Source organism: Cyanistes caeruleus, unplaced genomic scaffold (genome assembly GCF_971803275.1).
Source record: "Cyanistes caeruleus unplaced genomic scaffold, bCyaCae1.hap1.1 HAP1_SCAFFOLD_145, whole genome shotgun sequence".
Taxonomy (NCBI): Eukaryota; Metazoa; Chordata; class Aves; order Passeriformes; family Paridae; genus Cyanistes; species Cyanistes caeruleus.
Window position 1 is genome coordinate 1 of NW_028255939.1, and position 26,774 is coordinate 26,774.

Consider the following 26,774-nt stretch of genomic DNA (forward strand, 5'->3'; position numbering starts at 1 on the left):
GTGCCCTTGTTTCTGATACTTAGTTATAAGATCCAGTTGTAAGTTCCCCCAGGCAGGGCAGGTCCCTGGGTGCTGCCCCTGGTCCAGATAGTTTTCAGATGGGAAACACTATCAGAAGTAAGGTTTTAGAAGACAAAATGTCTTCCCTGCTGACAGCACCGTAAGGAATAGCTGCAGGGCAGAGTTTTAAAAACAGAGGTTGTCTTGACCTCTCTACAGCCTTGCATGGTTCTCAGCATGATAGATCAGGGGAAAAAATATTATAGTGGGTCAGACACATCACATTGCAACAGAGATGCAACAGCACCCCTGATTTTTCCATGGTTCTGGATGACAAGAACTAGGATACTGTTACCGCTGAAGATGAATAGATCATGCGGACACAGGTGGAGGTGTGCTGAAAAGAAGAGCAGAGTTTATAGTTTATTTCCTCCCAGGATTTATAGGCTTCTGACCACAGCCAGGGATTGGATGGTCAGGATAACATTTTTCTCACTGCACTGGCCATGAGAGATGCCCATCACAAGACGTGTAACAGAAAGAATGTACACATATCTATGTTTACAGCTACTCTCCTGGGAAAGTCCTTAGAAAACCATGTCAGCAAGCTCAGAAGCTGAGTTTTCAGGGCTACATCTCCCCCTTTTTGGTTTAACAAAAAGAAAAGAAAAAAGAAAAATGAACAAAGAAACTAGCAACATTATAAACAATCAAAAAGATAAATAATAGGAAAATACAATACTCCATACAATCAGAAGGCTGTAATTTCAGGGTGATAGCTCACCCTTTCATTATTACAAAAAAAACCTTTTTTTTTTTTTTTTGAAAAAAAGAGCAGAAAAACAACAAAACTCAAAAATAAATGAAACAATTGTCCAACATCAACACCTGCTTGTGGATGGCTCTCAATTTGGTCACAGAGGCAGAATCCATGGCCAGATTGAAAGGCGCCTGGGAAAACTTATGAAATGCTCTGACAGCAGCCTGTAATTCCATCAATTGGGCTGATCTAAACTCATGACTCTCCAAAAAAATAAAACAAAAAACACCAACCTAAAAACAAAACAGCGACATCAATGGAAAGATTAATCTAATAAACTTGAGGAGCAGAAACTGCTTGCAGAACCTCCTCCAGCATCTACAGTGCCTCTGGGGTCAGTGTCAGAGGTGACTTTAAATCAGAGTCCCCCTTTAATAGACCAAACAAGGGAGACAGTTTAGTCGTGGTCAGTCCCATATGAGGACACAACCATGTAAAACTCCATTAATATTTGGACATCATTCATGCAGTGTCTGCACTGAATGCAAAAAAAGAATTGCACCTCCAGATGCGGGACTGTTCGTCCCAAAAATTATTTTGACCCTCAAATAATTTCAAGGAGGTTGTTTCTGGAGTCACTTGCAGCTCCATATCATTGGCAAATGCCAGCCAATTTTGCATGCCTTATGGCAAAATCTCCATTGATATCTCTGTGTGGGCTCAGCATTAATGATAGCTGGCACCAGAAAGGCAAATTTGGGTCTGTCATCAGGATGCAAAGGAATTGCAAAGAACAATCCTTCAGATCCACAATGAGGACTAGCCAATCAGCAGGAAGCATGGCAGGTGAAGGCATGCTAGCCTGCAACATCCCCATGCTTTCCATCATAGCATGAACTTTCTGGAGGTCTTGCAATAACTTCCATTTCCCAGACTTGTTCTTGACACAGAAAACAGGAATGTCCCAGGGACTGGTTGAAACTCCAGATCACTGTGATCCAACTGTTCTTGCATCAAGTCACGGAGGGTGACTAGTCTATCATGGGAAAGGACAACAGAATCTGCTGAACAAAGAGTCAGTCTCAAGTTCTTCTTTGCATAGAATCTGTCAGCATCGGCTCCAAGGGTCACTCTGGGGCCCATCAGCAAACCTGACAATCGTGATGTCCATGCCAGTGTCAAAAACCCGCAGAAGCTAATCTCTGACAGCACCTCACCAAGGATGGACAGGAGATGGATGGTGTAGACCCATTCAGGATGATCCCTGGCTGTCAGAACAGCAGTCCAGTGACCCAGGGAGGTCCAGGGAACCCGAAGCCACCATCTCCCCACAGCTGGTTCTCAGCTCTGCGAACATAAAACTCAAAAGGCACAAGGTGAGCAAATCCAGGTCCTGCAGGGATAGGAACAGGAGGGGTGAGTGTGGAACCCATGGCAGAAATGCACCCCAGGAATTCCGAATCAACGTCCCCTGGGTGAGCAATAGTGCCTTGAGCATGAACACGGTATTCATCCACGCCACAAGAAGAGCACTCATGCCTTCACCCACCGGACCAAAGCATTCAGAAACACATGGAATGCCTGATACGCTCAGCTGCACAGTCATCTGACAAGAGGACAAGGTCCACAGGCCAGCTGAAGAAGCTCCAGCAGCCTGGGACCCCTGGCCCGTCAAGGCCACTGACTTCGCCCCTGCGGCAGCACCACCCGAGCCAGTGGTAACTCGCGCAGGACCTTGGTCTGCCGCGGCCGCAGGAGGTGGCGGGGGAGGGCCGGCTCCAGCCACAGGCTCAGGTGATGCCCGGGAATACGAGGCGGGGGGGGCTGGAGGCAGTTCAGCACAGCCCGCCTCCAGCGCCGGGAAGGACCGAGGCGCCGGTAGAGGCACAGCCTGCGAAGCCGCAGCACCGTCCTGCTCTGCTGCAAGGGGACAATCCAGGCTCGCAGGATGGGAATCTGGCAGCATGGGGCTGGCAGAACACGGCTTGGCATCGGCACCACTCGCAGAACCCGCCCCCACCCCCCACGAATCCAGCGCGGGGCTGGCAGCGCTCAGAACTGCCCCTAACAGCGTTTCTTCGGGGCGAAAGGTCCAAGAAGCGGTGCCAGCTGCTCCTCTGCTGGAAAAGCGTGCGCGGCCACCGGCGTGGAGCCCGGGCCCTGCCCGTCCCCCACCGCGGGGCAGGGCATGGCCCAGCCGCAGCAGGGACACGGGACCGGCCCTGAGGCATCCCCCAGGGTGGGTGCCGCCCCCCGTTCAAGCACCCCCCCATCGGTCTGTGCCAGGAGGGCACACGGAGGAGGCGAGTCCGCCCCGGGCTTCCACCGCCGGGGCATGGGCCGAGGCGGCGTTACACCCCCTGGGTCCGCAGCGCTCCCAACGGCCTGCTGGCAGGGATCCAACCCCGCCCCGGGCCTACACCGCCGGGGCGCCGGTCGAGGCGGGGTCACACCCACCGGTCCCGCGGCGGCCCCGTTCAACCCGTCGCACCTTCGCCAGATCCCGAGCAGCCGGAGCAGCCGGGGCTCATAACCGACCAGCAGAGCCTCAATCAGGGAATCGCCTAAAGGGTCCCAAGCTGACTGTGAAAAAATCGCTTCAACCACAGGGAAAAACCCCTCAATTCTCCCATACTCACACAATCGCTGAAAGTCAGCATATGAAACATCAATCCCTCTCTGATCAGACACCGCATGCCATATTTCCAGAACCAGGCCCTCGCTGAGAGAAAGCCCAAAACCATCCATAGCCACAGGCTAGACAGTACCCTGTAACACACGTGCAAGACACGTCGGGGTTCCCCAGATGTTACCGCTGAAGATGAATAGATCACACGGACACAGGTTGAGGTGTGGTGAAAGAAAGAGCAGAATTTATTTTTCCTCCCAGGATTTATAGGCTTCTGACCATGGCCAGGGATTGGATGGTCAGGATAACACTTTCTCACTGCACTGGCCATGAGAGATGCCCATCACAAGACGTGTAACAGAAAGAATGTACACATATCTATGTTTACAGTTACTCTCCTGGGAAAGTCCTTAGAAAACTATGTCAGCAAGCTCAGAAGCTGAGTTTTCAGGGCGACAGTCTATCTCAAGGCCATTTTCATCTTGGGACATCACTTATCTTCCAGACTACATCCTGTACCTCAATTTTAACATGTAACATCTGTAAAGCGCTGCATCTGCCTTGTAACACTGATTCTTTTGATTGATTCGAATAATAACTTCAATAACAGTTACTATTTAGTTAGGACAAATCAATTCCTTTTACTGCAATCCCGCATTTCTCTTTTTGACCACATTGATTCATGCTTTTAAAAAAAAACAACTTGAATCTTAGTATTTTTTCTATATTCTCAATAATCTCATTTTTTGCATTCACTTTATTTCCATTTCTAATTTCTTTAACATTTCTTGTGCTGCATCAAGTTTTTTCCACTCTCTCTCAAATTTGGTTAACATTTTTTTGAGCTATTATAGTTACTTTCTGTTCAGTATTCCTTGAATTACTGAATGGATTATGGAATCATACAAGGTAGAAACAATAATCTTAAGGTAAAACACAATATCAAAAATTTTAACTTTTTCCACTATGTACTTTATAAAGGTTATCTCACCTTTGAAATGAATATTGTAGCTCACAGAACTGGGAGCAGGAGTCTCCTGTGGCCCACGGTGTGTCCATTCAGCCATTGTTAGATCGTCCAGTTGGAGCTCAGCCCGGTGCAGCCCAGGCACAGGCACCAGGCTGGTCCATTTCAGCATCCCAAAGTCTTTGTGGCTCCCTGTGCACCCATTGCTTCCTGAATCCATTCTTGAATTCCCAGTTACTGCTGTGCAGGACATGAGAACACAGGAATAGCTTGTTTGGCTCATTCTTGTGTTTGCTGCTCCTGCCTAAAGGAATCATCAGGACTATATGCTGATGTCATGGTATAGCCCAACAGCAAAGACTTCTTCTGTAGTGTCTAAAACTCAAACCTTGTGTGACTGTTCAGACACTCTAAAATCCAGGGTGAAGATGACAGCTTTGGTATGGAAGAATCCTAGAAATTTTGATATGTGATTTTTCTAGTCAAGGATTTGAATGCCAATGTGGAAACTACAAAAATCTTCAAACTGGTTTTCATTGGCAACCCCTTTGAAATGGCATCAGCACACCTACAGGGGACAGGGTATGACAGCGGGGACAGTACTTGGCAATTCATGGCTTCAAGTGTGGGAGATAAATATTTTGCCCGGGTTCAAGCTGAAGTTCAAGTTTTCCCAGGATTTTGATTGATTGGTCATTGCAGGTCAATTTAATAAATGCAAAAGGATGGAAAAGCACAATTTCTGGAGATTGTGCACTAGGGAGAAAATAGGAAGAAAACCTTGAAAACAGTCGGCAGGCTTTGGAAAAATTCTAAAAAGATGTGGGCTTTGGCTGCCCTCTGGCACAGAAGCCCCCCAGGGGTACAGGTCTCTGGGGCAGGAGACGAGTGCCAGCACTGCCAGGGCTCGGGTGGGGTGGCAGGTCTGCCTTGGCGGGGACTCTGCCACACCTGCTGATTTCAGTGCTGGCCGGGCCCCAGGGCTCAGAGCAGCATTCGTGCCCTGGCCCACACGTTCCTTGTCTGTGTCACACCTGCAGGTTTAGAATGGCCACCAGCTGGGACGTGTCCCAAGGAGGCCGTGCCAGCTTCTGTGCAAGGCCCCGTGCCCTTCCTGCTGCGGCTGCGTCGGCAGCCCTGGGGGCTCCTTCTGCTGCCCTGAGCCTGCAGAGCAGGGCAGCGTTGGCTGATGGTTTGAGGCATTCCTAAAGATCCTGTTGGGCTGTCTTAGACCCTTTGGGCAAGAGATTCCTCCCAACCTGGGCCATTTTTGGGGGGATGGGGGCAGGGGGAACCAGGGCAGCTGGCAGGGTGCGTGAGGGCCCTTTGTGACATATGGTCACCATGGGATGGAAAGGGACAGGGTGTCAGAGGGCCCTTTGTGACACGTGGTGGCATAGGAGCTGGCGGTGACAGGACCACGCCACAGTGCCCGGTGCACGCGACGGGACAGGACGCGTCAGAGCGGTGCTGTGAGGAGCCCCCGCACAGCACACTCGTTTGTGTCGGACCCGGAGCTTTTCCGAAGCGTTATTCCAACAGGTGACCTCGAGGCCAGACCACAGGGCTTGCTGACCTGTGGCCTTGCCGAGGCTTCTTTCTTAAGGTTCTGTCAAGGGCAGACCGTGGGACTTGGTGACCCGGGGCTTTTCCGAGGTGTCGCCCATCCCTGCAGTCACTGCCCTTGAGACCAGACCTCAAATCTTGACGAGGAGCCTCCTGTCCTTGTGGCAGGAGCCCTCAAGACACAAGTGCAGGACTTGCTGTCCTGCCGTCTTGCCAGGACTTGAGTCTTGCAGGTGCCTTCCAGGCACGACTGCAGCACTTGCTGACCTGTGGCCTTGCCGAGGCTTCTCAAGGTTCTCTCAAGGCAGACCGTGGGATTTGGTGACCCGGAGCTTTTCCGAGGTGTCGCCCATCCCTGCAGTCACTGCCCTTGAGACCAGACCTCAAACCTTGACGAGGAGCCTCCTGTCCTTGTGGCAGGAGCCCTCAAGACACAAGTGCAGGACTCGCTGTCCTGCCGTCTTGCCCGGACTTGAGTCTTGCAGGTGCCTTCCAGGCACGACTGCAGGACTTGCTGACTCGGAGCTTTTCCGAGCCATCTCTCCTGCAAGTAGCTATAAATCCAGTCCCTGCCATGGAGCAGCGACCCCCAAGAGTGCCCAAGTTGGCCTGGGTTGAGGAGGAGGAGGAAGGAGAAGGCCCTGGAGCTGTCCTGGCACAGGAGACTGAAGAGGTGCAGGAGTTCCAGGCACCACGGGAAGGTGAGTTGCAGAGCTCGGCCTTAGGGCTAGCGCCTGTTGCCAGCTTGGCCCCATCCCATTGCATGCCATGCCATCCCCTGGTGCTGTTCCTATGGAAAGGATGGGAGAGTGTTGAAGATGATATGGAGCAGCGACCCCCAAGAGTGCCCAAGCTGGCCTGGGTGCAGGAGGAGGAGGAGGAGGAAGAGGAAGAAGGCCCTGGAGCTGCCCCAGCACCAGAGACCGAAGAGGTGCAGCAGTTCCGGCCGCTGGAGGAGGGTGAGTGGCAGAGCTGGGCCACAGGGCTGGTGCCTGCGGCCATCTTGGCCCCATCCCATCCCATTGCATCCCATCTCATCCCATCCCACCCTGTCCTGTGGAGACACACCCATGGACAGCATAAAAGAGGGGCTGGGGCTGCCCCCCCAGCAGTGGCCGTGCTCCATCCCCTGGGGCATCCGCGGGGCTGTCCCTGCCTGGGGATCGCAGGGCTGGGCTGCGTTCTCCGGCCTCTCCCGCAGCCCCTCAGCTCTGGCTGCTCTTTGCCAGATGCAGCCATGGCCCAGACACAAGAGCAGGACCTTGGCGGTGGCCTCTTCCGCAGAACAGCGCAGGTACCTGCAGCCATCCCCAACTGGGCTGGGCCTGCTGGCACTGCTCAGCCCAGCAGCACGCCTGGAGCACTCCATGGAACATCCCCGATGTTTCTGTCTCCCGCCCTTCTCCTACAGCTGGTTTGCAGCTTCATCAAGAGAATTCGGGAAGAAGGGACCAGCGCCGTGGCCACTGGGCTCAGACCTTATTCATACATCTTCAACACCAAGGCCACTGCTGCCCTGCTGGATATGCTTGTAGAGGAGGGTTTTTACAGTCAAAAGCAAGTAAGCAGCCTGTGGCCAGGGTTTGATCCTCCAGGGATCGCTTGGCCTCCCAAGCCACGCTTGCTGATCACTCGAAGCCTTTGAGGCCATTGCAGCGTGCTGAGAAGGGAAGCACTTCTCTGGGGAAGCTGGGGACATTCCTGACTCCCTGTGGCAGCTTTCCAAGTCTCCCCTTGTGCTTTCTCCAGGTGCCTGCCATGGTGAGGTACATCCACCAGTGGCTCATGGCCAATCAGTTCTCTGAGCACAGGCTGAACAGGACCCTGCTGGATCTGAGCGAGGCACAGCCCGCTGACGTGGTCATTGCTCTCCTGCGTGTGGCCCCAACGTGTGACAGGTACGGGGCCCACGTGCCCAGAGGGCTCAGGGCTCCTCAGCCCATCAGCCTGCACAGCCTGGCCCAGGTGTCTGACCAACAGAGACTTCCAGGGTCCTGTCTACCTGGGACCTTTCCCAGCCCTGCTACATCGGTCCCCGAGCCTGCTGCCATGCCATGGCCCTCAGGGCCCTGTCCCCACAGGGCTGGGCTGCCTGGCTGCTGCTGCTGGCGAGGGGCAGCAGGCAGAGGCAGAGCTGGCAGCAAGCTCAGCTCCCCCCCACTGCTGCCCAGGCCACGGGGATGTGTCTGAGACCCCCGTGAGACAGAGCTGTCGCCCCGCAGAGCTGCTATGACCATGTGGAAGACCATCTTGTGCTCGCCCAGGACAGCGGAGCGGGCATACCAGATAGTCCTCGATGTGCTGGGGAACTGGCCAGAGCACAGCACGCGCACCTCTGATGGAGACAACACGGGTGTCTTTGCCCTGGCTGTGAGTTTCTGCAACTGGCCTTTGCTCAGCCCCTGGCAAGCCACCTCTTCAGCAGCTCAGTTTCCTCCTTCCCCAACTGCATCTCCCTGCCTCAGGCACTGGGCTGAAACCTGGCCTAGGGGCAGCTTCAGGGGCACCAGGCGTGGAGCTCCCCAGGGGTTTCCCCTGACCGCTCCCTGCCACACTCAGGCCCTGCCACCCGCACACCTCGGCACTGAGCGCTGTCTCAGGGTTCTCTGTCCTCTGCAGGCAACTGTGCTGATGTGGAAGATCCTTCAGATGCCCTGCGTCCCACATGTAGTGACGGTGCATTTCCCCCGCCTCTTTGTGCATCTGCTCTTCCAAGTGTTCTTCAGCACTTTGGAGATGCCAGAGGATCTCAATGCCTTCTGGAAGGGATGCCAGGAGCAACACGGCCTTGCCATCAGCCCCAACAGGTGCTCTATCCCACTCCTCCTGTCCCTGCCATGTCTCCACGGCACGAGCCAGTGCTCCCAGCGTGACCTGGGCTTTGCTGTGCACACAGCTTTGCAGTGCAGGCCCTGAAGTCCCTGCTGTGCCAAATGCATCGTGAGGAAGTGGTGGTGGAAATGGAACACAAGCGTGGCTGGGACAAGCTGCTCTCTGCTGACACCCACCACTATGCCGTGGGTCTGCTGGCCAGGTGAGACCCCCTTCTCCCCACTGCCTCTGGCATTTGTGCCCCGTGCTGAGGTTGCCCAACACAGTCCCCACTGTCGTGGGCCAGAGGGCCTCGTCACCGAGGGACGGCTAGGGAGACTGGAAAAGGCTGGGAAAGGAGGGTGCCCACAAGGAGTCACCTCCCCAAGGGCCCAGGTCCCCTATCCTTGCAGGATGGTGCTCAAAGATGTGAACTCTGTCAATCAGTCCTGGGAGATGTTTGTCCTCCCAGCTCACAGTCTGGGCTACTTTTTCACCCTGGCAGGGAGATGTCGTCTGCCTCTATCCCCTTGTGTTCCCGCATCGTTCCCTACCTGCTCCAGCTGCTCAGCACACAGGAGGCACGCTGGGATCTGCCTGCCCTGGCATTCCTTGTGGAGGTGAGCCTGATGGCCAAAAGTGCCTCCCTGCAGAGCTGCCTGCCACCTCTCTGCCCTCTCATAGCTGCAGCTGCCTGGGACGGTGCCCATGCCTTGTGCTGCTGCCCGGGCCCTGTTTCCTGTCTTGTTTCTGGGCTCCTGCCGGCTGCCTCCCCTGTCACTGCCCTGTGCCTTTCAGATCCTGGACTACCTGGACTTGAGCGAACGCAGCGCTAACAGAGTCCTGGAAATCTTCTCAAGGCACCTGCGGAGCGAGAGCAGGGACAAGCGTCACCTGGCGCTCAGGGCCCTTTTCAAGTTGATTGACGATCCCTCGATGGTGAGAAGTGGGCAGTGGCTGAAGCTGCGCCGGGAAACGCAGTCCCTTGGGCTCGGCTGGGCTTCGGGCCCCGAGGCAGCTGCTGCCAGCTCTCGTGCCTCCTGCTTCTTCCTGAGTGCTTTGGGACAGGCCTTTGGCCTCTTGGCCCTGTGGCAGCAGGGTGGCGTTTCACAGACTTGTCTTCCACACAGGCTGAAAAAATGCGGAGCCTGACTGAAAGTCTTGTAGATTTCCTGTGGGATGCAGATGGAGAGATAGTCAGGATGACAGTCATGGTGCTCAGCTTTATCGTCTTGGACAAGGACATGCTGATACCCAGCCCCATTGCCCTGCAGCTGGCTGAGGCGCTCCTGCCACTCTTTGACCACGTAAGGCTCTGTGCCCCCAGCCGAGGCCACTGGCTGCTGCCCAGACACTTGGTGCCCGGGGGATTCTCAGGCCTGCACCCTGCTGAGCCCCATGCAGACAGGGCTGAGGTCTTTTTTCCTTCCTTTCATATAGGATAATAGCCAGGTGCAGCTGGTGTCCATATTATTCTTCCGATCATTGATGACTCTTCTAACAGAAAAGGAAAAAAAGGCCCTGAAGTCACACGTGCACCACAGCCTGCTGCCTCTCTTCTTCCACTGCCATGACGAGAACCAGCAGGTGGCAGAGGTGAGGATTCCTGGGCTGCTGCTGTCACCCGGGGAGGGGGCTCGGCCGCCTCCTGCCCTGGCACCTTGCCGGCTGCAGCCTCCTCCTGGCCTTGGCACACGAATGCGGGCGGGTCCTGTGTCCTGACTTGTGGGGCCATCTGCGGGTCTCTGCTGCTCTCCAGGCTTCTTGGGCAACGCTGCTTTGTGCGGCCGAGTTCCTGAAGAGGAGAGATCTTGAAAGACCTGTGAAAAAGAAGAAGCTGTGGATGATCACCGAGTGCCTGGTAAGGACGGCTTGGAAGGCCCAGCCTCAGCCTGGAGAAGCCCCCTGTCCCCAGCGCTCGGTGTGTGGGGCTGGCAGCTGCGCCCCTGCCCAGTGCCGCCCCCGGGGGCCGCACGGCTTCTTCTTCAGGCTCCTGTGGTCCCGAGCCTGGTTCCGATGGAGCCCCGATCCACTGGGGCTGCAGGGCAGGGCGGCACCGCGGCTCCCTGGGCAGCAGCCGGCCCTCTGCCCCTTGCAGAGCTCGGCGCCAGCGGCTGCTGGCCGGGCCTCAGGGTTGGCCGGGCAGGCAGCGCCTGGCCGAGGGGCAGAGCCCGCGCCAACCCCTCCCTCCTGCCGCTCTCTCCAGCTGGCACAGGACAGGAACCGAGCGGCGGAGGACCTGCGTCGGGCCCTGCCGTACCTGCAGAGCCCACAGGAGCCCCTGCGAGCGGCGGCCATCAGGTTCATCGGTGAGCCACGAGCCCGGGCTCCCTCCCCGCCCCGCCACAGCTCGGCCCCGGCCCCGACTGCTGCCCCGGCAGCGGCACCCGGGCCCGGTGCCCTGGAGCCCCGCCTGCCCTCGGGGCTGCTGCTGCCGGCCTCTGGCAGCCGTGCCCTTGGGCTGAGTCAGGATGCGGCACGGGCCCGGGCTGAGCCCTGCCGGGGCGGGAGGGCGTGTGAGCACAGGGCTGGCAGCGCCGCTGGCAGGGAGCTGTGCCGCTGGGGCCCTGACAGGCTCTGTGTTCCCAGGGATGGCCGGGCGGCTCCTGAGGCGGCAGAAAGAAGACCTGCAGCTAATTTACAAATGTGAGTGAGGGCAGCGGGCTGTCAGCGGGGCTGCTGGGTGGAGCTGCAAGTCCTGGACTGTCTGCGAAGGTCTCTGCTCAATGTGCGGATGAGGGGCGGCGTGGGTGGATCACTCCGAGGTTTCACGTGGGGCATTCGTGGCCAGCAGCTTCGGGCTGATCCCCTTGGTCCCTGCTCCCTGCTGGCCATGGCAAGAGCCGGCTGGGATGGCCCTGGCCGGGGGCTCTCCGTGGGCCTCCGCAGGTCTGGGAATCTGACCGTGGCTCTGTTCATCTCTCTTCCAGCCCTTAAGAACGTGGTTTGTGACACCAGCCCTGCCATCGGAAACCTGGCAATTCAAACATTTTACATCACCCAGGCAGTAGAGACGGCTCGATATTCCATCTTGGAGAACCTGCAAGTTCAGCTGCGCAGGGCATGGAGGACACGGCCTCGTCTGTTGGGCCTCAGCTGGCTGCGCTGCTGGAGCTCTGCTGGCAACTGACCCGGCAGGCTCTGTCTGCTGGGACCACCTGAACCAGCAGAGATTTTTTTTTGTTTCTTAAATATTGTTCTTTTCTTCTTTTCATTTTCTTTTAGGATATAAATATAGTATATATTATAATAGGCAGTCACTTCCCAAGACCTTTATCTTGCTGCCCATGGTGTACAGGGCATAGAGGAAGCGGGGAAAATGTGATTCCACTTGGGGAATCACAGCTCAGCAAGCTGCCCAGGCATGCAGTGGTGCAGGGAAAATGGCCAGAAACCCTTGGCCTTTGGTGGTTCTGCTGAAGGCACAAATGCTGTCTCAGCCAGGAAGCGCCGCCATCTGTGTCCTCGTGCCCGTGTGGTGCTGGCTGGGTTGCTGAGGGCTCCCACGTGCCTCTTGATCCTGCTCCTCTGGAGCTCCTGTGGGGCTGTGGCGCTGCTGCTGGTCCACGCTGGGGGAGACTCTGAGGGAACAGGGCACTGGGAGGCTGTAAATGGATGAGGGTCTGTGGAGGCCCAGGCGGGACAAAAGCGTGGGAAGGCGTGAGGGGCATGTGTGGAGGCTGGAGGCTCCAAAGGGGACAGGAGGCCCCTGAAAGGCTGGACCGGTGGGAAGACCTGAGGAATTGGGTGTCAGAGGGCATAAGCAGCCCCCGGGCAGCCACCTTTTTCCTGACAGCCGGCCGACCTGGCACTTCCCCAGAATGTCTCCCAGGCCTGCAGCAGAAGCCCTCGAGGCTGGGACAACACCCCTCCAGGAGGGTGCGGACAGCCCAAGGTGTGCCCAGGCTGGGCTGGCTGGGGACATGCAGGGCAGGGGGGTGCTGCCAGGCCACGGCCACTGGGTGCCTGCGATAAGGGGCAGTGGGCAGAGGCAGGGCTGGCCGCCAGCCCGGGCCCTCGCGGCTGCCCAGGACACGGTGCTGTGACTGAGGCTCCCCTGACACAGAGCTCGGGGTCCGCAGAGCTGCTGCCACCAAGGGGAGGGTGGTGATGTCTCCTCCAGCAGGGCTGCCCAGTCGCTGCTGCTGAAGCGACTCAGGAGCCCACAGAAACAGCAGCAGAGTGTGCACAGGAACAGCAGCAGAGTGTGCACAGGAACAGCAGCAGCCCCAACGTCAGCACCTGCACAGTGAGGCGTCCGCAGCAGCCGGGTGCCAAACCGGGGGAGGCTGTGGGCACAGTTGCCTTTGGTTTGGCAGAAGGCTTCAGCAGAATTGGCCACAATGGCTTTCTCTTCACTTGCCAGCCTCACAGCAACGCTTGACAGCTTCAGCTGCAGCCTGTGCCCCTGACTGACTTGGATGGCCGTGCTTGAGGGCGGGCTCGCCTTCCACACTCAGGTGTCCCAAGGCAGCGGCATCAGCGCCATCGTGAGAGAGAGAGTAAGAGACTCTGATGGGACATGAGCCCTGTGCTGCAGCTGCCCTCCATCTCTTCTGTCCAGGCACCTTAAAGACACATGAAACAAAATCCTGGACTTGCTTGGAACAAAGGAGTAAGCAGCATGCACTGAAAAAAAGCAGGGACTTACATGGCTTAGTTTTCCACTCCACTTGGAGAATCACAGAATCTCAGAACATTTTGTGTTGCAAAGTATCATAAACATCATCCACTTCCAACCACCCTGCCATGGGCACAGGTGGTGTGCAGACACAACTGTCACTAGAATTGGAAGAACACTTCTCCATGTTGACCTTTTCCTCTCCTGGATTTCAAGCAAAGATGAAAAAATCATCTGGTGAATCACAAATGAATATTGTAGCTCACAGAACTGGCAGCAGGAGTCTCCTGTGGCCCACGGTGTGTCCATTCAGCCATTGTTAGATCGTCCAGTTGGAGCTCAGCCCGGTGCAGCCCAGGCACAGGCACCAGGCTGGTCCATTTCAGCATCCCAAAGTCTTTGTGGCTCCCTGTGCACCCATTGCTTCCTGAATCCATTCTTGAATTCCCAGTTACTGCTGTGCAGGACATGAGAACACAGGAATAGCTTGTTTGGCTCATTCTTGTGTTTGCTGCTCCTGCCTAAAGGAATCATCAGGACTATATGCTGATGTCATGGTATAGCCCAACAGCAAAGACTTCTTCTGTAGTGTCTAAAACTCAAACCTTGTGTGACTGTTCAGACACTCTAAAATCCAGGGTGAAGATGACAGCTTTGGTATGGAAGAATCCTAGAAATTTTGATATGTGATTTTTCTAGTCAAGGATTTGAATGCCAATGTGGAAACTACAAAAATCTTCAAACTGGTTTTCATTGGCAACCCCTTTGAAATGGCATCAGCACACCTACAGGGGACAGGGTATGACAGCGGGGACAGTACTTGGCAATTCATGGCTTCAAGTGTGGGAGATAAATATTTTGCCCGGGTTCAAGCTGAAGTTCAAGTTTTCCCAGGATTTTGATTGATTGGTCATTGCAGGTCAATTTAATAAATGCAAAAGGATGGAAAAGCACAATTTCTGGAGATTGTGCACTAGGGAGAAAATAGGAAGAAAACCTTGAAAACAGTCGGCAGGCTTTGGAAAAATTCTAAAAAGATGTGGGCTTTGGCTGCCCTCTGGCACAGAAGCCCCCCAGGGGTACAGGTCTCTGGGGCAGGAGACGAGTGCCAGCACTGCCAGGGCTCGGGTGGGGTGGCAGGTCTGCCTTGGCGGGGACTCTGCCACACCTGCTGATTTCAGTGCTGGCCGGGCCCCAGGGCTCAGAGCAGCATTCGTGCCCTGGCCCACACGTTCCTTGTCTGTGTCACACCTGCAGGTTTAGAATGGCCACCAGCTGGGACGTGTCCCAAGGAGGCCGTGCCAGCTTCTGTGCAAGGCCCCGTGCCCTTCCTGCTGCGGCTGCGTCGGCAGCCCTGGGGGCTCCTTCTGCTGCCCTGAGCCTGCAGAGCAGGGCAGCGTTGGCTGATGGTTTGAGGCATTCCTAAAGATCCTGTTGGGCTGTCTTAGACCCTTTGGGCAAGAGATTCCTCCCAACCTGGGCCATTTTTGGGGGGATGGGGGCAGGGGGAACCAGGGCAGCTGGCAGGGTGCGTGAGGGCCCTTTGTGACATATGGTCACCATGGGATGGAAAGGGACAGGGTGTCAGAGGGCCCTTTGTGACATGTGGTGGCATAGGAGCTGGCGGTGACAGGACCACGCCACAGTGCTCGGTGCACGCGACGGGACAGGACGCGTCAGAGCGGTGCTGTGAGGAGCCCCCGCACAGCACACTCGTTTGTGTCGGACCCGGAGCTTTTCCGAAGCGTTATTCCAACAGGTGACCTCGAGGCCAGACCACAGGGCTTGCTGACCTGTGGCCTTGCCGAGGCTTCTTTCTTAAGGTTCTGTCAAGGGCAGACCGTGGGACTTGGTGACCCGGGGCTTTTCCGAGGTGTCGCCCATCCCTGCAGTCACTGCCCTTGAGACCAGACCTCAAATCTTGACGAGGAGCCTCCTGTCCTTGTGGCAGGAGCCCTCAAGACACAAGTGCAGGACTTGCTGTCCTGCCGTCTTGCCAGGACTTGAGTCTTGCAGGTGCCTTCCAGGCACGACTGCAGCACTTGCTGACCTGTGGCCTTGCCGAGGCTTCTCAAGGTTCTCTCAAGGCAGACCGTGGGATTTGGTGACCCGGAGCTTTTCCGAGGTGTCGCCCATCCCTGCAGTCACTGCCCTTGAGACCAGACCTCAAACCTTGACGAGGAGCCTCCTGTCCTTGTGGCAGGAGCCCTCAAGACACAAGTGCAGGACTCGCTGTCCTGCCGTCTTGCCCGGACTTGAGTCTTGCAGGTGCCTTCCAGGCACGACTGCAGGACTTGCTGACTCGGAGCTTTTCCGAGCCATCTCTCCTGCAAGTAGCTATAAATCCAGTCCCTGCCATGGAGCAGCGACCCCCAAGAGTGCCCAAGTTGGCCTGGGTTGAGGAGGAGGAGGAAGGAGAAGGCCCTGGAGCTGTCCTGGCACAGGAGACTGAAGAGGTGCAGGAGTTCCAGGCACCACGGGAAGGTGAGTTGCAGAGCTCGGCCTTAGGGCTAGCGCCTGTTGCCAGCTTGGCCCCATCCCATTGCATGCCATGCCATCCCCTGGTGCTGTTCCTATGGAAAGGATGGGAGAGTGTTGAAGATGATATGGAGCAGCGACCCCCAAGAGTGCCCAAGCTGGCCTGGGTGCAGGAGGAGGAGGAGGAGGAAGAGGAAGAAGGCCCTGGAGCTGCCCCAGCACCAGAGACCGAAGAGGTGCAGCAGTTCCGGCCGCTGGAGGAGGGTGAGTGGCAGAGCTGGGCCACAGGGCTGGTGCCTGCGGCCATCTTGGCCCCATCCCATCCCATTGCATCCCATCTCATCCCATCCCACCCTGTCCTGTGGAGACACACCCATGGACAGCATAAAAGAGGGGCTGGGGCTGCCCCCCCAGCAGTGGCCGTGCTCCATCCCCTGGGGCATCCGCGGGGCTGTCCCTGCCTGGGGATCGCAGGGCTGGGCTGCGTTCTCCGGCCTCTCCCGCAGCCCCTCAGCTCTGGCTGCTCTTTGCCAGATGCAGCCATGGCCCAGACACAAGAGCAGGACCTTGGCGGTGGCCTCTTCCGCAGAACAGCGCAGGTACCTGCAGCCATCCCCAACTGGGCTGGGCCTGCTGGCACTGCTCAGCCCAGCAGCACGCCTGGAGCACTCCATGGAACATCCCCGATGTTTCTGTCTCCCGCCCTTCTCCTACAGCTGGTTTGCAGCTTCATCAAGAGAATTCGGGAAGAAGGGACCAGCGCCGTGGCCACTGGGCTCAGACCTTATTCATACATCTTCAACACCAAGGCCACTGCTGCCCTGCTGGATATGCTTGTAGAGGAGGGTTTTTACAGTCAAAAGCAAGTAAGCAGCCTGTGGCCAGGGTTTGATCCTCCAGGGATCGCTTGGCCTCCCAAGCCACGCTTGCTGATCACTCGAAGCCTTTGAGGCCATTGCAGCGTGCTGAGAAGGGAAGCACTTCTCTGGGGAAGCTGGGGACATTCCTGACTCCCTGTGGCAGCTTTCCAAGTCTCCCCTTGTGCTTTCTCCAGGTGCCTGCCATGGTGAGGTACATCCACCAGTGGCTCATGGCCAATCAGTTCTCTGAGCACAGGCTGAACAGGACCCTGCTGGATCTGAGCGAGGCACAGCCCGCTGACGTGGTCATTGCTCTCCTGCGTGTGGCCCCAACGTGTGACAGGTACGGGGCCCACGTGCCCAGAGGGCTCAGGGCTCCTCAGCCCATCAGCCTGCACAGCCTGGCCCAGGTGTCTGACCAACAGAGACTTCCAGGGTCCTGTCTACCTGGGACCTTTCCCAGCCCTGCTACATCGGTCCCCGAGCCTGCTGCCATGCCATGGCCCTCAGGGCCCTGTCCCCACAGGGCTGGGCTGCCTGGCTGCTGCTGCTGGCGAGGGGCAGCAGGCAGAGGCAGAGCTGGCAGCAAGCTCAGCTCCCCCCCACTGCTGCCCAGGCCACGGGGATGTGTCTGAGACCCCCGTGAGACAGAGCTGTCGCCCCGCAGAGCTGCTATGACCATGTGGAAGACCATCTTGTGCTCGCCCAGGACAGCGGAGCGGGCATACCGGATAGTCCTCGATGTGCTGGGGAACTGGCCAGAGCACAGCACGCGCACCTCTGATGGAGACAACACGGGTGTCTTTGCCCTGGCTGTGAGTTTCTGCAACTGGCCTTTGCTCAGCCCATGGCAAGCCACCTCTTCAGCAGCTCTGTTTCCTCCTTCCCCAACTGCATCTCCCTGCCTCAGGCACTGGGCTGAAACCTGGCCTAGGGGCAGCTTCAGGGGCACCAGGCGTGGAGCTCCCCAGGGGTTTCCCCTGACCGCTCCCTGCCACACTTAGGCCCTGCCACCCGCACACCTCGGCACTGAGCGCTGTCTCAGGGTTCTCTGTCCTCTGCAGGCAACTGTGCTGATGTGGAAGATCCTTCAGATGCCCTGCGTCCCACATGTAGTGACGGTGCATTTCCCCCGCCTCTTTGTGCATCTGCTCTTCCAAGTGTTCTTCAGCACTTTGGAGATGCCAGAGGATCTCAATGCCTTCTGGAAGGGATGCCAGGAGCAACACGGCCTTGCCATCAGCCCCAACAGGTGCTCTATCCCACTCCTCCTGTCCCTGCCATGTCTCCACGGCACGAGCCAGTGCTCCCAGCGTGACCTGGGCTTTGCTGTGCACACAGCTTTGCAGTGCAGGCCCTGAAGTCCCTGCTGTGCCAAATGCATCGTGAGGAAGTGGTGGTGGAAATGGAACACAAGCGTGGCTGGGACAAGCTGCTCTCTGCTGACACCCACCACTATGCCGTGGGTCTGCTGGCCAGGTGAGACCCCCTTCTCCCCACTGCCTCTGGCATTTGTGCCCCGTGCTGAGGTTGCCCAACACAGTCCCCACTGTCGTGGGCCAGAGGGCCTCGTCACCGAGGGACGGCTAGGGAGACTGGAAAAGGCTGGGAAAGGAGGGTGCCCACAAGGAGTCACCTCCCCAAGGGCCCAGGTCCCCTATCCTTGCAGGATGGTGCTCAAAGATGTGAACTCTGTCAATCAGTCCTGGGAGATGTTTGTCCTCCCAGCTCACAGTCTGGGCTACTTTTTCACCCTGGCAGGGAGATGTCGTCTGCCTCTATCCCCTTGTGTTCCCGCATCGTTCCCTACCTGCTCCAGCTGCTCAGCACACAGGAGGCACGCTGGGATCTGCCTGCCCTGGCATTCCTTGTGGAGGTGAGCCTGATGGCCAAAAGTGCCTCCCTGCAGAGCTGCCTGCCACCTCTCTGCCCTCTCATAGCTGCAGCTGCCTGGGACGGTGCCCATGCCTTGTGCTGCTGCCCGGGCCCTGTTTCCTGTCTTGTTTCTGGGCTCCTGCCGGCTGCCTCCCCTGTCACTGCCCTGTGCCTTTCAGATCCTGGACTACCTGGACTTGAGCGAACGCAGCGCTAACAGAGTCCTGGAAATCTTCTCAAGGCACCTGCGGAGCGAGAGCAGGGACAAGTGTCACCTGGCACTCAGGGCCCTTTTCAAGTTGATTGACGATCCCTCGATGGTGAGAAGTGGGCAGTGGCTGAAGCTGCGCCGGGAAACGCAGTCCCTTGGGCTCGGCTGGGCTTCGGGCCCCGAGGCAGCTGCTGCCAGCTCTCCTGCCTCCTGCTTCTTCCTGAGTGCTTTGGGACAGGCCTTTGGCCTCTTGGCCCTGTGGCAGCAGGGTGGCGTTTCACAGACTTGTCTTCCACACAGGCTGAAAAAATGCGGAGCCTGACTGAAAGTCTTGTAGATTTCCTGTGGGATGCAGATGGAGAGATAGTCAGGATGACAGTCGTGGTGCTCAGCTTTATCGTCTTGGACAAGGACATGCTGATACCCAGCCCCATTGCCCTGCAGCTGGCTGAGGCGCTCCTGCCACTCTTTGACCACGTAAGGCTCTGTGCCCCCAGCCGAGGCCACTGGCTGCTGCCCAGACACTTGGTGCCCTGGGGATTCTCAGGCCTGCGCCCTGCTGAGCCCCATGCAGACAGGGCTGAGGTCTTTTTTCCTTCCTTCCTTTCATATAGGATAATAGCCAGGTGCAGCTGGTGTCCATATTATTCTTCCGATCATTGATGACTCTTCTAACAGAAAAGGAAAAAAAGGCCCTGAAGTCACACGTGCACCACAGCCTGCTGCCTCTCTTCTTCCACTGCCATGACGAGAACCAGCAGGTGGCAGAGGTGAGGATTCCTGGGCTGCTGCTGTCACCCGGGGAGGGGGCTCGGCCGCCTCCTGCCCTGGCACCTTGCCGGCTGCAGCCTCCTCCTGGCCTTGGCACACGAATGCGGGCGGGTCCTGTGTCCTGACTTGTGGGGCCATCTGCGGGTCTCTGCTGCTCTCCAGGCTTCTTGGGCAACGCTGCTTTGTGCGGCCGAGTTCCTGAAGAGGAGAGATCTTGAAAGACCTGTGAAAAAGAAGAAGCTGTGGATGATCACCGAGTGCCTGGTAAGGACGGCTTGGAAGGCCCAGCCTCAGCCTGGAGAAGCCCCCTGTCCCCAGCGCTCGGTGTGTGGGGCTGGCAGCTGCGCCCCTGCCCAGTGCCGCCCCCGGGGGCCGCACGGCTTCTTCTTCAGGCTCCTGTGGTCCCGAGCCTGGTTCCGATGGAGCCCCGATCCACTGGGGCTGCAGGGCAGGGCGGCACCGCGGCTCCCTGGGCAGCAGCCGGCCCTCTGCCCCTGGCAGAGCTCGGCGCCAGCGGCTGCTGGCCGGGCCTCAGGGTTGGCCGGGCAGGCAGCGCCTGGCCGAGGGGCAGAGCCCGCGCCAACCCCTCCCTCCTGCCGCTCTCTCCAGCTGGCACAGGACAGGAACCGAGCGGCGGAGGACCTGCGTCGGGCCCTGCCGTACCTGCAGAGCCCACAGGAGCCCCTGCGAGCGGCGGCCATCAGGTTCATCGGTGAGCCACGAGCCCGGGCTCCCTCCCCGCCCCGCCACAGCTCGGCCCCGGCCCCGACTGCTGCCCCGGCAGCGGCACCCGGGCCCCACGCCCTGGAGCCCTGCCTCCCCTCGGGGCTGCTGCTGCCGGCCTCTGGCAGCCGTGCCCTTGCGCTGAGTCAGGATGCGGCACGGGCCCGGGCTGAGCCCTGCCGGGGCGGGAGGGCGTGTGGCCACAGGGCTGGCAGCGCCGCTGGCAGGGAGCTGTGCCGCTGGGGCCCTGACAGGCTCTGTGTTCCCAGGGATGGCCGGGCGGCTCCTGAGGCGGCAGAAAGAAGACCTGCAGCTAATTTACAAATGTGAGTGAGGGCAGCGGGCTGTCAGCGGGGCTGCTGGGTGGAGCTGCAAGTCCTGGACTGTCTGCGAAGGTCTCTGCTCAATGTGCGGATGAGGGGCGGCGTGGGTGGATCACTCCGAGGTTTCACGTGGGGCATTCGTGGCCAGCAGCTTCGGGCTGATCCCCTTGGTCCCTGCTCCCTGCTGGCCATGGCAAGAGCCGGCTGGGATGGCCCTGGCCGGGGGCTCTCCGTGGGCCTCCGCAGGTCTGGGAATCTGACCGTGGCTCTGTTCATCTCTCTTCCAGCCCTTAAGAACGTGGTTTGTGACACCAGCCCTGCCATCGGAAACCTGGCAATTCAAACATTTTACATCACCCAGGCAGTAGAGACGGCTCGATATTCCATCTTGGAGAACCTGCAAGTTCAGCTGCGCAGGGCATGGAGGACACGGCCTCGTCTGTTGGGCCTCAGCTGGCTGCGCTGCTGGAGCTCTGCTGGCAACTGACCCGGCAGGCTCTGTCTGCTGGGGCCACCTGAACCAGCAGAGATTTTTTTTTGTTTCTTAAATATTGTTCTTTTCTTCTTTTCATTTTCTTTTAGGATATAAATATAGTATATATTATAATAGGCAGTCACTTCCCAAGACCTTTATCTTGCTGCCCATGGTGTACAGGGCATAGAGGAAGCGGGGAAAATGTGATTCCACTTGGGGAATCACAGCTCAGCAAGCTGCCCAGGCATGCAGTGGTGCAGGGAAAATGGCCAGAAACCCTTGGCCTTTGGTGGTTCTGCTGAAGGCACAAACCCTGTCTCAGCCAGGAAGCGCCGCCATCTGTGTCCTCGTGCCCGTGTGGTGCTGGCTGGGTTGCTGAGGGCTCCCACGTGCCTCTTGATCCTGCTCCTCTGGAGCTCCTGTGGGGCTGTGGCGCTGCTGCTGGTCCACGCTGGGGGAGACTCTGAGGGAACAGGGCACTGGGAGGCTGTAAATGGATGAGGGTCTGTGGAGGCCCAGGCGGGACAAAAGCGTGGGAAGGCGTGAGGGGCATGTGTGGAGGCTGGAGGCTCCAAAGGGGACAGGAGGCCCCTGAAAGGCCGGACCGGTGGGAAGACCTGAGGAATTGGGTGTCAGAGGGCATAAGCAGCCCCCAGGCAGCCACCTTTTTCCTGACAGCCGGCCGACCTGGCACTTCCCCAGAATGTCTCCCAGGCCTGCAGCAGAAGCCCTCGAGGCTGGGACAACACCCCTCCAGGAGGGTGTGGACAGCCCAAGGTGTGCCCAGGCTGGGCTGGCTGGGGACATGCAGGGCAGGGGGGTGCTGCCGGCCCATGGCCACTGGGTGCCTGCGATAAGGGGCAGTGGGCAGAGGCAGGGCTGGCCGCCAGCCCGGGCCCTCGCGGCTGCCCAGGACACGGTGCTGTGACTGAGGCTCCCCTGACACAGAGCTCGGGGTCCGCAGAGCTGCTGCCACCAAGGGGAGGGTGGTGATGTCTCCTCCAGCAGGGCTGCCCAGTCGCTGCTGCTGAAGCGACTCAGGAGCCCACAGAAACAGCAGCAGAGTGTGCACAGGAACAGCAGCAGAGTGTGCACAGAAACAGCAGCAGCCCCAACGTCGGCACCTGCACAGTGAGGCGTCTGCAGCAGCTGAGTGCCAAACAGGGGGAGGCTGTGGGCACAGTTGCCTTTGGTTTGGCAAAAGGCTTCAGCAGAATTGACCACAATGGCTTTCTCTTCACTTGCCAGCCTCACAGCAACGCTTGGCAGCTTCAGCTGCAGCCTGTGCCCCTGACTGACTTGGATGGGCGTGCTTGAGGGCGGGCTCGCCTTCCACCTGTCATGTGTTGTTGTAGTGCGTCTAAAAATCTTGGTATCTCCCAAGAGTAAAACTCACCTCTGTTTTGTGTAATGTTAGTTCCTACCTGAGAACCTTCTCCCTTCCCCCTTCCCATTGGCTGTGACCTCTCTGTATCCCCCGATCACCCGCACCCCTTTGTATAAGAGATAAGATCCAGGGCATTTCTGTCTCTTTCTTGCCCCGGATGGACGACAGACAATAAACCTGCAATTTGGATTATTCCAGCAAGTTTGGGCCTCCTGTGTCTAGATACTTTGAGTCCGTGTTGTATCCACTTATCCCTCCGGCCCCTGTTCCCCAGGGAGAAGGGGCAGGGAGAGAGAGAGTTACACCCCTTGCTCCTGCAGAGGGGCAGGGAGAGGGGTGTCCCGGCCCTGCCTCCCGATGGGGGGGTGCCAGCCTACCGAGCCTGGCGTGGCAGGGTGCGGGCCCCCGCCTGGCTCCTGCAGGGGAGGAGCTGGGTCTCTCCACAGGCTTGGTGAGGGAATGGAGCCCCCAGAGCCCGGCGTGGGGGGGTGCAGGCAGAGAAACCCAGGGAATACCAGCCCTGGAGAAGATGAAGGTATGCTAACAGCGGCTCCTGTGGTATACAATAGCAGCTGATATTCAAGTCAGTTATGTTAATATTAACCAGCTCCCATCTGATAGTTTCTTACAGTTTGTAGATCGACTGAGACTACAGATACAGAGACAAGTTAAAGAACCAGTGGCCCAGACAGAACTGCTTCAAGAAATGGCCCAAAGAAATGCCAACGACGCTTGTCGTAGAGCAATTCTGAGTCTACCTATTAACCCTCCACCCACCATAGCAGATATGATTGAAGCCATGTGCCCAGAAAGCAGACTTGTACAGCGTACACGGCAAGAAACCAGGCAACCCAAGGACAGTGGCAGCAGTGACACCAGGAATGAATAAGCCACAGATGTCACCAGAACAGCTGCAGCACATCGTCTGTTTCCAGTGCAAGAGGCCAGGACATTTTGCAAGGAACTGTCCTCAAACCCAGCAACAAGGGAAACACTAGAAAGAAGCTCTAGCCAGTCAACCAAGAAACTAAAGTCTCAGCGCTTTTCTGTCAAGCGCAGAGACATAAAAATGACAGACCTGAAGCAGAAAAAAGACTCTATTTTAATGGGAAAAGGGGAGGAAAGGGAGCGGGCTGAGAGGCTGCAGAAATATAATTGTGAGGAACGTTTGCCTAATAAGGTCTGGCAACCGCAAAATTGATTCAGTAAGTGATTTGTAACTTGTCATGAGGTGACTTTACCTTTAAGGTGGTTTTAAGAGCTAAGGAAGTTGAAGCTGCTGGTGGCTGATGAGAGTCTTTTCTTCTGACCAATTATCGGTCATTACTGGGAATTGACAGCAGTTTTGACCATTGAAAAGGGAGATCAACTTGTGAACCCTACCTTAAGATGTAAAGTCAGAGCACTCTTGGGCTCTTTGTTTCCTGGCTGTGAAAGGTAACAGAGCTCCAGGCCTCCCGTTCTCTGCCCGGCCACGTGGCCGGGCGGGGGCTGGGCTGGACCCAGCGGCTCTCGGCCGGGAGATGGGGGCTTGCGGGGGGCTTTCCCCGGGCTCTGGCCAAGCCAAGCCGATCTCTGGCTCGGCTGCAGGTTTTGCTGTGACTAAATTTACTAGAGACTGCCGAGTGAAGAAAGAAAGAGGCTCTGAACCTGCGGCGGGCTAAGGCGGCGACTACACTTTCCAGAACAGCCATGAGGAATCTTCTATCAATGACAGCTCCAGCTCCTGCACTGACAGAAGTCACAGAACCATCTACAAAGCCTGGGCAAGATTTTAACCCTTTCATTACCCAGATGAGACTTGCAGATTAATCTTTTTATCCAGAGAGGGAAAAAGAGAGTGATCAACATGAAAAGAGACTTTATAAACTACCAGTGACAGAAAAGAAAAGAAGCTTCAGAAAAGGTAGAGAATAAGGAGGTGCTTTAATTAAGATGAAATATTTTTCTGTTCAAGTTATGGAGATGGACATAAAGTCCTGAAAGAACTCCTTTAATTCATGATAGAGTATGTAGGGGGGAATAAAGTGTTCAAAGTGTAAATTTTGAGTAAAAAGTAGAGTAATTGTGGTACAGTGAAGTGCTGGAGGATTTGAAGCCTTAAGAGGCAATGAGAAAACTTTTTTCTAGTGAAGCTTACAGAGACAGATGAAGAAGACTTTTGCTTTTGAATAACTCGTCCTTAAAATGCCATCCCTAGACTCATGGCCCATACACACTTCAGAGTGATGTGAAATGGGAGGAGTGAGCTCTGATAACAGCAGTTCTGGGCAGCTGACATCAGGGCAATAGAAAACTATAACAGAAGTAGTTTTCTAGTGAGAAACTCCATAAATTAACAGAAAGAGACTTCTGTTTCTCTACAAAGACTGGTGAAAAGACTGTAGCAGGAATTGGGACTGTTCTAACCATCCAAGTTCCAAAGTTTTTGTCTCTGTGGTCATGTGAACAAGGGAATAGTGGGTAGTGGGGGATAAAAAAGGTTTTTCTGGAAGTTTATTCTGTTGTTCTTATTATTGTAGTTTGTGAATAAACGTTCTTTATTCCTTTTAAGTTTTATGCCTGTTTTGCTCTTGTTCTAATCCATATCTCACAGCAAGAAATAAGTAATTTTCTTAGTTACTGGTTTAAAACCACGACATAACTTCTAAAGCTTTTTGCTTCAGATCTGATCGTTGGACTGTCATTGGAGTAGACTTGCAGGATAATTCACAAGACCCGTCTGGACTGGATAGTAGGTATTTTGCTATTGGAGACACAGCACATTCACCAATAGAGATTGAGGTGGCTCCCATGACAATTAAGGGAGACCTAACACACCTCACTCTCTTAGCTAGGTGCCCTCAACCACCTTTCTATGTAGACAAAGGGCAGGTAATAGCCCAGGTGATCCCTGTTCCAACAGAAATCCCAGTAGATGACAAAGCACCAGGAGTCTACTGGGCAGAAGTAGTGGGTGAAGACAAACCCATTATGGGATGGAACTTAACACATAAATCAGAACATCTCCATGTAGAAGGGTTAATTGATACTGGGGCAGATGTGACTATCATACCTGAAAAGGTGTGGCCCTCACATTGGGAACTGTAACCCATGGCAGGAAAAATACAGGGTGTTGGAGGAATGAAACTGGCTAAAATTGCTAAAGGTATCGTCCAGATTGAAGGTCCGGAGGGTAGGTTAGCTAGTGTCCGACCTTTTGTTATTGACTACAAGTGCCCGCTGTGGGGAAGAGACACCATGTCCCAGTGGGGAGTGAAATTATCAATTCCTGAGACACCTCTGGATTTTTGATGGAGGCCACTGTAGAGTGTCCGGTCCAAAAGTTATCTTGGTGTCCTGGTTTAGGGCAGATTTGGGAGAAAACCTCCAGTGGGGCTCCCCCAGGGAAGCAAACCCACGTGGCCCTTTTCTCCCACCCTCCAACCGGTTCGGGAAGAGATTTCTCTGAGAGAAGTGGAAAAAACCTGTTTATTTCACATCCACAGCACTACCCGGCACAAGAATGAACGATATCAAATTACAAAACCTCTTGCCGTTCAGAAGAGATGACAAACTTCAGAGGGTCTCTTTGCTGTGGGTGTTTGCTCTGTTATCAGTCTCTCTGGTGTTGGAAAATGCCGCTGCCCAGGCTGGGCTCCCGGTAGTCCACGGGTGAAAGCTCCCGGTGCTCCCTCGAGTCCCCAGTTCAGAGCAGGTTCGATTTGTTTCAGAAAAGGGGAAAGAAAACAGTCCAGGAAGACCTCTCTGCTCCGGCTAGCTGGAAAGCCAAAGCGATCTGTGTCTTGTTGTCTGTCTGTGTGGAAGTCAAAACTCCCGATGCGGGGGGAGCAAGTACAGTCTCTGATAACAGACTCGGTGCTTCTTTTCCACTCACTTTTACTCTTAGATGAAATTTTAAGAATACAAAACCTGTGTCTGGGTTAGGTGGATGAATGGGGATACAATTTAACCTCCTAATCAACCCAAGACACTTGGGTAGATAATAATCCAGTTTGAGTGAACCAGTGGCCTCTCAGCAGACAAAAACTTGGGGCGCCAGAAAAGTTAGTAGAACAATAATTGGCCAAATGACACATAGTAGAAACAATCAGCCCTTGGAATTCCCCGGTGTTTGTAATAAAAAAGCCAGGGAAGGATAAATGGCACCTCCTTCAGGATTTGAGAGAAAGAAACAAAAAAATAGAGGACATGGGGTCTCTTCAACCAGGTATGCCATCCCCAACTATGTTACCACAAAATTGGCTCCTAGCAGTACTGGATATTAAAGACTGGTTTTTTCAAATTCCCCTGGGCCCAGCTGATGCGCCAAGGTTT

The 26,774-nt window shown here is 56.1% G+C and overlaps 2 protein-coding genes across 2 annotated transcripts; both read left to right on the forward strand.

Moving 5' to 3' along the window:
* The first annotated feature begins 7,627 nt into the window (after window positions 1-7,627).
* Window positions 7,628-9,732, forward strand: LOC147645897 (maestro heat-like repeat-containing protein family member 7). Its single transcript, XM_086874137.1, has 5 exons — window positions 7,628-7,820; window positions 8,145-8,292; window positions 8,542-8,729; window positions 8,819-8,956; window positions 9,239-9,732. The coding sequence occupies exons 1-5, from the start codon at window positions 7,681-7,683 to the stop codon at window positions 9,567-9,569; spliced, it is 945 nt and encodes a 314-aa protein (XP_086730263.1). The 5' UTR covers window positions 7,628-7,680; the 3' UTR covers window positions 9,570-9,732.
* Window positions 9,733-10,839: 1,107 nt separating this feature from the next.
* On the forward strand, window positions 10,840-21,208 carry LOC147645898 (maestro heat-like repeat-containing protein family member 7). Its single transcript, XM_086874135.1, has 19 exons — window positions 10,840-11,042; window positions 11,323-11,379; window positions 11,664-15,227; window positions 15,480-15,838; window positions 15,938-16,096; window positions 16,367-16,431; window positions 16,549-16,698; window positions 16,887-17,035; window positions 17,360-17,507; window positions 17,757-17,944; window positions 18,034-18,171; window positions 18,454-18,568; window positions 18,747-18,887; window positions 19,079-19,255; window positions 19,393-19,548; window positions 19,712-19,813; window positions 20,159-20,261; window positions 20,542-20,598; window positions 20,883-21,208. The coding sequence occupies exons 4-19, from the start codon at window positions 15,712-15,714 to the stop codon at window positions 21,080-21,082; spliced, it is 2,175 nt and encodes a 724-aa protein (XP_086730261.1). The 5' UTR covers window positions 10,840-11,042; window positions 11,323-11,379; window positions 11,664-15,227; window positions 15,480-15,711; the 3' UTR covers window positions 21,083-21,208.
* Window positions 21,209-26,774: the final 5,566 nt, after the last annotated feature.

Excerpts from the sequence above, each read along its gene's own strand:
- LOC147645897 (XM_086874137.1), top strand. The coding sequence starts at position 7,681 with ATGGTGAGGTACATCCACCAGTGGCTCATGGCCAATCAGTTCTCTGAG. Across the intron at positions 7,821-8,144 it reads GTGGCCCCAACGTGTGACAG|AGCTGCTATGACCATGTGGA; the intron begins GTACGGGGCCCA and ends GTCGCCCCGCAG. Across the intron at positions 8,957-9,238 it reads GCCGTGGGTCTGCTGGCCAG|GGAGATGTCGTCTGCCTCTA; the intron begins GTGAGACCCCCT and ends TCACCCTGGCAG.
- LOC147645898 (XM_086874135.1), top strand. The coding sequence starts at position 15,712 with ATGGAGCAGCGACCCCCAAGAGTGCCCAAGTTGGCCTGGGTTGAGGAG. Across the intron at positions 19,256-19,392 it reads TCCTGCCACTCTTTGACCAC|GATAATAGCCAGGTGCAGCT; the intron begins GTAAGGCTCTGT and ends CCTTTCATATAG. Across the intron at positions 20,599-20,882 it reads CCTGCAGCTAATTTACAAAT|CCCTTAAGAACGTGGTTTGT; the intron begins GTGAGTGAGGGC and ends TCTCTCTTCCAG.